Source organism: Pan paniscus, chromosome 8 (assembly GCF_029289425.2).
Source record: "Pan paniscus chromosome 8, NHGRI_mPanPan1-v2.0_pri, whole genome shotgun sequence".
Lineage (NCBI taxonomy): Eukaryota > Metazoa > Chordata > Mammalia > Primates > Hominidae > Pan > Pan paniscus.
In genome coordinates this window covers 141,949,820-141,962,360 of record NC_073257.2, presented here as the reverse complement: position 1 = coordinate 141,962,360, position 12,541 = coordinate 141,949,820, and the positions used below count along the sequence as shown (strand labels likewise).

The 12,541-nt window shown below is 46.6% G+C and overlaps 1 protein-coding gene across 10 annotated transcripts in view; it reads left to right on the top strand.

Moving 5' to 3' along the window:
* The window catches only part of C8H10orf143 (chromosome 8 C10orf143 homolog), a 95,244-nt gene that overhangs the window by 47,746 nt on the left and 34,957 nt on the right, over nucleotides 1-12,541 (top strand). For 6 of the 10 annotated variants that reach the window (XM_063607591.1, XM_063607592.1, XM_063607594.1 and 3 more), the window contains 2 exons: nucleotides 2,821-3,019; nucleotides 3,969-4,453. The exons of 2 other annotated variants lie outside the window; for them this stretch is intronic. In XM_063607591.1, the coding sequence (XP_063463661.1) occupies nucleotides 2,821-3,019; nucleotides 3,969-4,041 (272 nt within the window). In that variant the 3' untranslated portion in view covers nucleotides 4,042-4,453. Of the gene's footprint in view, nucleotides 1-2,820; nucleotides 3,020-3,968; nucleotides 4,454-12,541 lie in introns of those variants that run through there. 2 more of the 10 variants (XM_057299018.2, XM_063607596.1) reach the window with 2 other exon arrangements.

Below are 12,541 nucleotides of genomic sequence, written 5' to 3'. Positions count from 1 at the left end.
CGAGAGCCACCGTGCCCGGCCATGACCTTCTTTAGTTCTTTGACCATATTTAAAATGGCTGAGGTGAAGTCTCTGTCTGGTAAGTTCATGTCTGGGCTTTGTGTTCTGTTTGCCCTTCTGGGTCAGATCCACTGCCCACCTTTCCTGGCATCTGCACAGGAGGCCAGCCTGCATGGCTTACATCCAGGGGGTGCCGGGGGCGCCTGGGCTCTCCCACTTCCCTTTGGGCTCAGCCGCTAGGGGGATTTGGGGCAGGCAACAGGAGGCTGGAGAACGAGGGCAGGGTATGTGGCCATGTCCCCTGGCCAGTGTCACTCAGCAGCATGTGTCATCTCCTCCTTCCAGGTTCTGGTAGCTGCTGCTGCCTTTATCCCTTGGGTCTGGCCCCTGCACTGTCCCTCGCGGCTCCCAGGACAACTTTGTGACAAATCCTTTTGTAATAACCCCTTTGTGAGGTGTCCTGTTCGCCCATGTATCTGTTTCCTGTTGGGGCTATGACTGGTACAGAAGGGTGCATGCCCACTTTCAAGTGTTGACGCCTCCAAGAAGGAAGGGAGGAAGATGAGGCAAGGGTGTGACAGGTGTCCCTCGGCACAGGGCACAGCAGGTGCTCTAAAGACATTTCATCATACAAAGATGCATGCTGGTAAAGACGGATGATTGTCTTAGAGGTCCAAGCTTTTACTGTAGGCCTTTGTAGAATTCTCTTGAGAAGGGACAGTGTTTTGTGGCAGTAAAGACGAATATGCTGTTAAAAGAAGAAAAAATGACTCCTCTGGCAGATGGTAATGGCAGGAATCATCAACATCTTTAACCCACAGAGGGCTGCTGTCATCCTGTCACACAGGTACTCGGGGAGAAGCGGAGAGCTAGCCACAGCCAGGGCTCTGCCCATTAAGGAAAAATGGCTTCAGCAAAAAGGGAAGGAGATGTGGGGTGCAGTTCTCTCCTTCCCCAGTCCACAGGGATGACTTGCAGCTAGATGTACCGGAGGTGAGGGCATCAATCTGGGTGTTTCACGTAATGGTCCCAGATGGAGTGAGGTGTGTCCCTGTTGGCCCTGCTGTCCTTCCGGCTCCACAGAGAGGTCATGGAGAGCCCAGCGAGGAAGGCTTCCAAAAAGGAAAGGGGGACGTTTTGAGGGAGTTCATGCGTGGTGGCAAACCCCACAAAGAAGCCGTTGCAGTGAGAGATGAAAGAAGGGCTGAGGCCACACACGTGTGCCCCAAGGGTGTGGAGGAGAAGGCGCTGGGCATCAGGTGCAACCAGAAGCAGCTGACCCTGGGCCCTTTTCATCCCAAGGTTAGAAGCAAATAAAAACTCCCTCTTCACAAACATCGTTCTCTTGCTCCGTGGAATTGTGTTTTACCAAAAGTGGAAAAGGGTTTTCCCATTATTGCTGATCAAATCACTTTTCAAGCCTGACCAAACAGGAGGCAAGGCATTTTAATTGTCTGCAGTAAGACTCACAGTCGAGGCACAATGAGCCTGACGCTCCTCGTCAGACCTGCCTCTGGTGGCTGGTGTGGGCCATCTGTGAGTCCCAGAGTCTGATGACTTGAGGTCCCACTGGCCCAGCCCCAGTCTAGATTGGGGTCAGTACGAGGCTTCTCTTTGGGTGTCACTGGGGGCTGCTTGCTTTGAGAGAGACAGAGACAAACTGGGACGTGTCAAGAAGAGAGAGTAGGATGATGCGGGGACTTGAGATCATGCCAGGGCAGAGGTTTAAATGAGCAATTTCAAAAGGTTCCTTTGTGTCTAAGAGAGAGTAGAATGGTGCGGGGGCTTGAGATCACACTGGGGCAAAAGGTCTAAAGAGCAATTTCTAAAGGTTCCTTTGTGTCTAAGATTCTGGGTCTTGGCCAGCTGCGTTGGTTCACACCTATAATCCCAAGACTTTGGGAGGCTAAGGCGAGTGGATCGCCTGAGGCCAGGAGTTCTAGACCAGCCTGGACAACATGATGAAACCCTGTCTCTACCAAAAAAAAAAAAAAAAAAAAAAATTAGCCAGGTGTGGCGGCAAGCACCTGCAGTCCCAGCTACTCAGGAGGCTGAGATGAGAGGATCTCTTGAGCCTAGGAGGCTGAGGCTGCAGTGAGCCATCATTGTGACACTGCACTCCAGCCTGGGTGACAGAGCCAGACCCTGTCTCAAAAAAAAAAAAAAAAAATCCAGGTCTCAGTCCTCAAATTGATGTGGCTCTTTGTCCCCACGTTTTATCCTTTCTGTCTCAAACATGTCTTCCAGGTATACCCCTCCTTGAACAGAGCAGGGAAGGATGCATCAGGAATAAGTCACCTCAGTGAATAGCTTTTTTTAAAAAAGAAATCATTGTGTTTTTCAAGTTCTGTGGTTGGTGATGACGAAATGAATTAAACAGCATTTCCCTGCAGTTCCCCTGTCTCTCCCCTAAGAGACGCCCGCTGCCTCCTGGGTCTGCGCACCCCACGGCACCTCCAAGTGAGCCTCCCAGGCTTCCACTGACTCTGCCCCTTCAGTGCACAGCCCAGAGCCGTGATTTGCCAGCTGGGCTCCTGCGCTCAGAGTCTCCCAACAGAACAGGTTCTTGTCCAGAGAAGGTCAGGAAATGCTACATACTTTCCCCTGCCTTTTAGAGATTTGATGTCCATTAGACTGTGAAAGACCTCGAGAATTGCATGAAGAAACTTGTTTCCAAAATGTCCTTTTGTAAAGGGATACCTGCTACACATGTGATTCTGGGAATATTCTGGGAAGCGCAGGCCTTTTGAGTAAATGCAGCACCTGTATTCACCATGGCATCCAGGGCCCTTCAAATCTCAGTGTTGCTTGACCTCCCAGACAGCTGCTCCCATCTCTGCCATGTGCGCCACAAGCCCCTGCTCCAGCCGCCACAGCTTCTCCGATCCTGGAACAGTCTGACCTTGTGCTGTTCTTACTGCTTGAGGTATACCTTCCCACCTCCAAAGATTCTCCTGCTCCTTCGTGGCCCACCCGAGATTCCTGTCTTGTGTGAAGCCTTCTTCAGGCCCCTCACCAGGTAGGGTCACGTGCTGTCTTCCCTGGCTCCTGTAGCATTTCGTTCTGATCACTCGAAGGAGCCATCAGTATCTGACGTCAGTACTCTGCTGTCTGATAATCCCTCCAGGCAAGTTCAGAGTCTCTCCTGTCTGGTCCCTGTGGGTCAGGGCAGCCCCTGCCTTCCAGGAAGCAGGGACATCATCAAGAACTGGACTGCTTTGTTTCCCCACTGCCCAGCCTACCCCACCCTTCCTGGGCTGCAGCCAGCTCAGGAGCCTGTTGCCCTGATGGTGGAGTCCTTGCAGGACAGGGAGGCTGTGCCTGTCTCTGCCTGTGGGCCAGAGTGCCACGCTGCTATGTGCCAGGATATGTGGCCAAGTGTGACAGAGATTCCTAGATGCTGACGAGCCTCTCATTGCACAGTGGTACAGTGTCTGGCCAACTGTCTATCCCCAGCCATCTGGTTCTCCCAGTTACTTCTGCGGGTGAAGGTGAGGAGATGAGAGGCCTGCTCTAGGAAATGGGTTGGGGGCCGGAGGGGCCCTGGCGGGGATTGCCGTGAGCCTCTCTTACTCCTGGATGTCCCTGGTGAGAGGAGCCACTTTTGTGTTGCTTTTGTGCTGAATCCTGATTCAATATTTAGACATTTTTAAAAAATTTATTTTATGAATATATGAATAGTATTTTCATTCTCTTGCTATTCCTCAAAGTACTATAGGAAAGAAGGGAAGTAACATTTATTGAAAGCCTTCTGTGTACCAGTCACTACTGGAAATGCTTTAAATATCTTAATTATAATGTAATATATATTAATATATCTATAAACAGATACCTCAGGAATTAAGATATCACTTACAAGTAGTCATTTTAAATGTAGTGCTTTGTGTTGGCAAATGTATATATAGCCAAGGTGTATTAATTTGGCCAAGGTAAATTAATTCCCGCAATGTGCTGTTTTATCTTTGTAGGGACATTTTAGCCATACCAAGAATCATTAGAAGATGCAAGCTGGAAAAAAGAAGGTCCCAGTTTTGGTTTTGAACCCTTCATGTTGCAGCAAATGTGAATCTCCTACAGATGGGTTTGGGGACTTACCTGTTCAAATAGCAGCCCGGTGTCCTCTGTGGGTGGGGGGAGGTTTGTCTGTCCTTTCATTCTAGTAAATCCACCATCCTCTGCACGAGAGCCAGGAGAATCCACATCACTTCAAAAGAGCCCCCAAATCCTTACGTACTACAGCCTCCTTTCGAATGTTCCTGGTTGAGAGGGAGATCAATTGCATTATTTACAAGTCAAAAAATTTTGTATCAAACTTCCTATGAGCTTGGGCACTGATGGCCTATGGAGGCCCACCCAGACGCAGCCCTGCCATCGTGCTTTTTCATTGTTTTGTGGATGTACCCAGGGCTATTTACACACTCTTTCATTAAAAGGCTTATTTTTATATTTAAAATGTTCTAATCTTGGAGTGAATTTTACTAAATGCTCGTGTCCAATCTGTTCCCCAACTAAAGTTATCAGAGACAGAATCCCTTTTATATTCAAGTGGAAATTACTCATTTTCTCTTGGGTTTTCAATGTATCGTCTGACTGTGAGGCTGGCATTATTTTCTCTGGGTTTGAAAGCTTCCTGAGATGTCCTGTTTGTAAGCTCCTGTCCGCATCACGTTATCTGCAGGGAATGTGCTCCCTCCAGGGAGTGTCCTCGGCACTGATGTGGGAAGAGCCCCCTCTCTAAGTCATCATGGCATTCGGTCATGGGAGAGTTCCATACGGGAAAGATGGAGCAGAGGAAGACAAGGTGTTGAAACCAGTACAGCACCACCTGGGATATGGATGATCCAGAATTACAGGACACGTCTTCATTAAGCCTGGGTAAGATCCCAGAGCTATGACTCGATCAAAAAATGCCAGTTCGTGCCAAACAACCAAAGCCGGGAGAGAGGAAGAAGGTATTGGCGTTTGTGGCCTTACGAAAGATTTTTATGAAGAGCCTTAGTTTGTTCTTCTCTTTTCCAAAATGAGATACACGTCTAATTTTTACGGGAAAAAAAGAAAACTCTTAGATGGACAGCATGTTCTTTTTTGCGTGTAAACTCTTCCTTCTCACCCTCGTTCATGGAGAGAGCAGGTGTCCACGCGGTGTCAGGTGGGTGTTTTGTAGCTGACGTGGCACGCGTCCCTCCAGCTGTTCATACGAAGCTGACTTTTGTAGAGAACAGTCCCCGGGCATCCTCCTGCCCCAAGGAAAATGCCCCCGCTTCAGAGTCAGACAGACGTGAGTTCCCATCTCATCTCCACCGACCATCTCCACCTGACCTTGATGAGTCCTTAGACTTCTTGGAGCCTCTGGTTCCCATCTGTGTGGTGGGGAGGTCGCCCTTGGGGTTTGCCCTTAGCCCACAGTGTGACTCCTCAGTGTCAGTGCCCTCCCTCCTGGTACACAGCCCCTCCACCCCAAAGCAGGCCTTCGGTTCTGGAAAAGCAAAGCTCACAAAACATGATGACCCAGGTGACAAGGACGAAAGGGATGAGGTGTAACTGGCCAGAATGTGGGTGTATTAGGGTTCTCTAGAGGGACAGAATAGGATAGGTGTATATGTGAAGGGGAGTTTATTAAGGAGTATTGACTTGCACGATCACAAGGTGAGGTCCCACAATAGGCCGTCTGCAAGCTGAGGAGCAAGGAAGGCAGCCTGAGTCCCAAAACCTCAAAAGTAGAGAAGTCAACAGTGCATCCTTCGGTCTGTGGCTGAAGGCCCAACAGCCCTTGCAAACCGCTGGTGTAAGTCCAAGAGTCCAAAAGCTGAAGAACTTGGAGTTCGATGTTCAAGGGCAGGAAGCATCCAGCACGGGAGAAAGAGGAAGCCTGGAAGACTCAGCCAGTCTAGTCTTTCCACATTCTCCTGCCTGCATTATTCTGGCCAAGCTGGCAGCTGATTAGATGGTACCCACCCAGATTGAGGGTGAGTCCGCCTCTCCCAGTCCACTGACTCAACTGTGAATCTCCTTTGGCAACACCCTCACAGACACACCCAGGATCAATACTTGGCATCCTTCAATCAAGTTGACACTTGATATTAACCACCACAGTGGAGAACCAGCAGCTTTATCCAGGTGCTGGATTTTCCAGACTGTGAAGGGAATGGAGGAGCTTGTGACTGGGTACCTAAAAAGGGGGATGGCAACATTTTCTTGGTGTTTTCAGCCATTTTAGTACAGGCCATGAAATAGAAGGCTCAGAAATTCCAGATTTTCCTAGGTGTGGTCCACACCTCAGTCCCATCCTACTCTGGCCTCGTGTGGACAGAGGTCCTGCCCGTGGCCTTGTTGTCCCCTGGCAGCCGCCCTCCACCCACCCCCTGACTTGCTGTCACAGCTGCCCTGGCATCCATCCTGGCCTTCAGCCCCACCTCCCTGGCTCAAGAGTCATCCCTGGCCACAGGACGGTCTCTGCTCTCCAGCCCAACCCGCCTCCTGCTGGGATTACCTGGAGGAGCTCGCCCCGTGCAGAACTGTTTCTCCCTGGCAAATTAATTTGTCAGCACCACAGGTACTAAAACAGATTAGCTAATAGGCAAAACCTGCATAGATTTCACTAAACTGGGTCTTGATGCACCCATGACGAGCGTGAAATGGGATTATCCCTTTAAAGTGCTTCATCTTTGTATTCTTGTCAAAAGAGGAGGAAAAAGACATTTTCTTACACCCTGAGGAAACAGACTGGGCATTGATGTGTGTGTATTTCCATTAGATAAATTTTCAATTTGTTCTTTAATTATAATCTGTTATTGCTTTTGGGGGGATATAGGGGCTAAAAATGTCAAAACGTACCTTTAATAATTTCACAAAGTAAGTTTGTAATGGTTTCTAAACCAACAACTTACAAAACTCATTTTAGAACATTCAAAAGCATGGTAAGTGGTTAACAAAGATGTGTTAACATCATTTGACATGTTTTTCCTCCTTCAAAAATATAGTTTATTTCCAAATTTGTTTTTAAAACAAAAAGTATACTTGAAATCCATACTTATTAAAGAAAAAAATTTTTAATTATAAATTTTAGATAAACATGAAACTAAGTCGTCCATAATCCCATTACTCAAAAGTAACTCATGTTCACATTTTGATGTGCGTCCTTTCAAAATTTTTTCTATGTGAATATATGCTCCCAAGCATGTACTTTTAAAATTTATAGTTTATTTTATTTTGAGACAAGGTCCCACTCCTGTTACCCAGGCTGGAGTGCGGTGGTGCAAGCACGGCTCACTGCAGCCTTGACTTCCTCGGGCCCAGATGAGTACCTCCTCAGCCTCCTGAGCAGCTGGGACCACAGGCATGTGCCACCACGCCTGGCTAATTTTTGTATTTTTTGTAGAGGTGGGGCTTCACCATGTTGCCTAGTCTGGTCTTGAACTTCTGGGCTCAAGCCATCTGCTCACCTTGGCCTCTCCTAGTGCTGGGATTACAGGTGTGACCACCACGCCCGGCCTAGCATATACTTTTTTTTTTTTTTTTTTTTTTTTTTTTGAGACGGAGTCTCGCTCTGTCACCCAGCCTGGAGTGCAGTGGCGTGATCTCGGCTTACTGCAAGCTCCACCTCCCAGGTTCACACCATTCTCCTGCCTCAGCCTCCCGATAGCTGGGACTGCAGGTGCCCGCCACCACGCCCGGCTAATTTTTTTGTATTTTTAGTAGAGATGGGGTTAGCCAGGATGGTCTCGATCTCCTGACCTTGTGATCCATCCGCCTTGGCCTCTCAAAGTGCTGGGATTACAGGCGTGAGCCACTGCGCCCGGCTGCACATACTTTTTAATGTTAACATCGTGTAACTCTTTTCATGTCAATTAATATATATTAGATTACCATTTTAAGTGATCATTACCATTTTAAGTGATTACACAGTATACCATTAAATGGAAATGCTACATTTACCCAGTTCCTTCATAATGAGTGCTTAGGTTGTATCTATCTACTTGCTATTATAGAAGTTGCTGTCTAAACATCCTTATATTCTGTAAAGTTTTGCAATTATATTCAAAAGAACATTCTAGAAGTTGTGCTGCTGGTGCAGAGGGCACCTTCTGGTTTTCTGCCCTCTGGAAAGGTACCAAGAGCCCATGTCCTGTCCCTGTGCACGAACATTGGCAGAAACTTTTTTTTTAGCATGGAGCACTTTGCACCCACAAAAGTAGGCAGGACAAACAGACAGGACAAGGAACCCCATCAGCTCTTATCCAGCTCCAGTGATGATCGGCCACTGCCAGTCCTGCCTGCCTGTTCCCACCTGGTCCCACTGTTAGATGCAAATACCAGACAGAATATGACTGCAGCTGTGCTTTTTTTCAATGTCTCTCCTAAAGAGACATTTGAAAAGCAAAACCACAATACAGTCGTCACTCCTAACACAAAATTTACAGTAATTCCTTATATCATGAAATAGCTAGCTTTTGATCAAATTTCTACATGCTTCATCAATTTCATGATGATTTTGTTTTGTTTTGTGTTTTACAACTTGTGTGAATTGGGATCCGAATCAGGGCCACACACTGTGACAAGCTGATGGGTTCCTAAGTATCTCTCTCTGTGCAAGGATCTTCTCTCTCTCTCTCTTTCCCCTCCACTAACTGGATTATAGAGTTTGTGCTGATTTCGCTAATTATATCTCCCTGAGGTTTTATCTGCTTCCCTGACCTGTGTTTCCTACAAATTGGTAGTTGATGTAGAAGCTTAAGCGGATTCTATTTAGATTTTTTAGCAAGTCTTCTCTTTTGATTGATGCCAGTATGATCTTTGCTAGTTGCAGTTTTAATTTGCATGCCACACACTGCTTTTCGGAGATGCTTACTGGCCGTGTGTGTCTTTTGTAAACTTTCCACCTTTGCCCATTTTTCTATTGGAGCATGTGTCTTTATTTATTTTTAAGAGTTCTTTATATATTAAGGCCATTGAATCTGTTTTTCTCTCATGTTGGAAATATTTTCCCAGTTTATTATTTTTCACTTTGTTTTCAATGATATTTATATATCATTTGCCACACAATTTTTCTCTGTCATATCTGTCAGCCTCTTTTTTTGCTGGCTTCTAGCCTTGCAATCATTTGAGAAAGGCCTTTCTTTCCCCCAAGGTCATCTACATTACATGAGTTGATTGTAACTTACACATCTACATTTTTGCACAATTCTGACATTTAAAACTTTACTCTAGCTACAACTTTCTGGAGGGTAAAGAGTGATATATCTAACTATGTTTTTTCCCCAAATATTAACCAGTTATTCTAACCACATCTTTTCCATTGACTGTCCATTCCATTTTTATCATACATGGTGTAGTTTCTTTACTTGCTTCTCTGTTCTTTGGTCTTTCTCATGCATTGGCCATAACATTGTGCATGTGTGTGGGTGGCCTTTTTATTAAAATATAACACACATGCAGAAGAGTGAATAAATGTGTGCCCAGGTCTAGTACACCTGCATGGGTATGATCAACTTTAGGATCATTTTGTCAAATCTCAAAAAAAAAAACCCACATAAAGTGTTGATGGGGTCTGTGCTGATTATTGATGAATTGCAGGATAAGGGGTAGCTTTACAGTGTTGAGACTTACGCAGACACGTGGTACATTTTGCTCTGATAAACACTTTCCTGTTTCGTTAGTATAGGTCCTGCACTTTAAGCTCATCCCAGATCATCTTGGTTCAATTACTGTTTCTATGTGTAACTGTTATACCAGATCATTTCTGAAAAAAAAAAATGCTGTTTAAAACCTACTAGTGCATTTTCCCCAGATGCAAAGGGAAATTTTGATCAAATTTCTACATGCTTCATCAATGTCATAATGATTTTGTTTTGTTTTGTGTGGCTGTCCTCAGGAAGCCCATCCTTCCTGAGCACCCTGTATGTCAGACACCGTGCTGAATACTTGACTTACATTAGCATATTTAACCCCCAGAACTCCTTGAGAGAAGTACCTTCACTGTACTAAGAAGAGAGGCCCAAGGAGGCTGCATCACTTGTCCACAGTCAGATGCTGGGGTCAGACCTGGCCTCCACTCCAGCATCTGCCTTCTCCAGACCCTCACTCCTAGAACTGCACATGGATTGTGGGGTGGCGGAGTAGGGGTGGGTGTCTGGTTAAAATGCAGACTCTTAAGTCTGGGGCAAGGCCTGGGATTCTGCATTTCGAATAAGCTCCCAGGAGATGCCACAGACCATGCTCAGGACTGTTATAGCACATTGCCTGCCCACATCATTTAGAATATGGTAACATGGGATCTTGTGGAGGTGCAGACAATTCCCTGGCTCTAGAGTGGAAAGCATTCTGTTTTGGGGAATAATTTGAACAGTTTACCTTGCCAGTCTAGGAAGCCCCTCACCTTGGTGCCACTTCCTGGAGTCATGACGTCTGAGGGCCTGGGCAGGCTGCCTGCCTGGGGCTCCTCTGCCACTTACTCAGTTTCCTTATCTGAAATGAGAATAGCAACAGTACCCGCATCATCACTCACTGAGGAGTTAGTGACATAGGTTTGTATTTGACGCTCTTGGAATGGCGCTTGGTGGCCATAGCCACTTTTACCGCGTGCTCTTGCACAGGCCTCAGAACCCGCCACTCCAGTGCCCAGGGCCACAGTGGCATAGGATTAAAGCCAGCCCTCTGCCATCCACATGCTGACCCTGTTGTGAAGCCCCCCTTCCCCCACAATCACAGGCCTCGTGGAGAGGCTGTCTCAGACCTCATCTTCTCTACCCACTGCCTCTTAGCTAGGATTCGTGATTTTTATGCAGTTTTTTGAGGACCTTTAGAAACTTCTGGCCCCCCAGTTGCTTACCAATATGTCAAGAGTATTTGGTGAGGATTTCCTGGCCTTGGTTTCTGTGATCACTGTCAAGTCTTCGGCATCTTGGTAAAAGACAGGGTGGTCCTAGTGCAAACTTGGAAGGGCCCAGAGGGGACAGCAGGGAGTTAGTGTTTAATGGGCACTGAGTTGCAGATGGGGAAGATGAGAGTTCTGGAGATGGATAGGGGGATGATGGTTGTACAACAGTGTGAAACAATGCTGCTGAACTACACACTTAAAAACGGTTTAAATGGTGAATTTTATGCCATGTATATCTTACCACCATGAAAAATTAAAAATTCAGCCAGATGTGGTAGCTCACACCTGTAATCCCAGCACTTTGGGAGGCTGAGGTGGGAGGATCATATGAACCCAGGAGTTCAAGACCAGCGTGGGCAACACGGTGAAACCTCATCTTTAAAAAAAAAAAAAAAAAAAATAGCTGGGCCTGGTGGCAGTATATGCCTGTACTTTCAGCGAGTAATGAGACTGAAGTGGGAGAGTCACTTGAGCCCAGGAGATCAAGGCTGCAGTGAGCCATGATCGAGCCACCTACTCCAGCCTGGGAGACACAGTGAGACTCTGTATAAAAAATGAAAGAAACTGGCCGGGCACAGTGGCTCACGCCTGTAATCCCAGCACTTTGGGAGACCGAGGCAGGCGGATCACGAGGTCAGGAGATCGAGACCATCTTGGCTAACATGGTGAAACCCCGTCTCTACTAAAAATACAAAAAATTAGCCAGGTGCGGTGGTGGGCGCCTGTAATCCCAGCTACTCAGGAGGCTGAGGCAGGAGAATGGCATGAACTCAGGAGGCGGAGCTTGCAGTGAGCGGAGAGAGCGCCACTGCACTCCAGCCTGGGCGACAGAGCGAGACTCCATTTCAAAAAATAAAAAAATAAAATAAAATTAAATTAAATTAAAAAAAGAAATAAAAAACTCTCAATGGCTCAACCCTTCCCTTTCTCTGTAAAATGACATTGTTTCTTTTCCTCATTTCTCACTGACTATGGACCAGCCAAGTATGAGTTCTCAGTCACCCACATGAAGGTCCTGGGGTATTCACTGAACGCTTGACTCAGCATGACCCTTGCTGTTGAGCCCTGTGCATGCAGCGGCTCTCAGGGGTGCTGCCCTCATCCTGCTCATGACGGCACCCCCACCCCTGATCTTCCGGTATGGCCACTGGAGCTTGGAGCCATGAGGGGCAGCGCTTCCCTCTGGGCAGGATCCCAAAGACCACCAGTGGCTTGCTAGGGTCGGTAAGGGTTAATTGCACATTTACTAAATACACGGTGATGTTTTCAGCCCTAAATCAGGACAAACAAGATTTCCTTTCTGACATCTAAATTTACTTACTTTAAATTGCATTTACTCATTTATTCAGTGACCATTATTAAAAAGAGTAAAGTTATTTAAAAAGTTAACAACCATCAGCCACCAATGCATTTTTCAGTTAAAATGATCTATTTCATCACTCTTCTGATAAGGCCCATTTTTCTTTTCTTTCTTTTTTTTTTTTTTTTTTTTTTTTTTACTTTTCGAGACGGAGTCTTGCTCTGTTATCCAGGCTGGAGTACAGTGATGCGATCTCAGCTCACTGCAACCTCTGCCTCCTGGGTTCAAGCAATTCCCCTGCCTCAGCCTCCCAAGTAGCTGGGACCACAGGCCCGCACCACCACATCTGGCTATTTTTTTTTGTA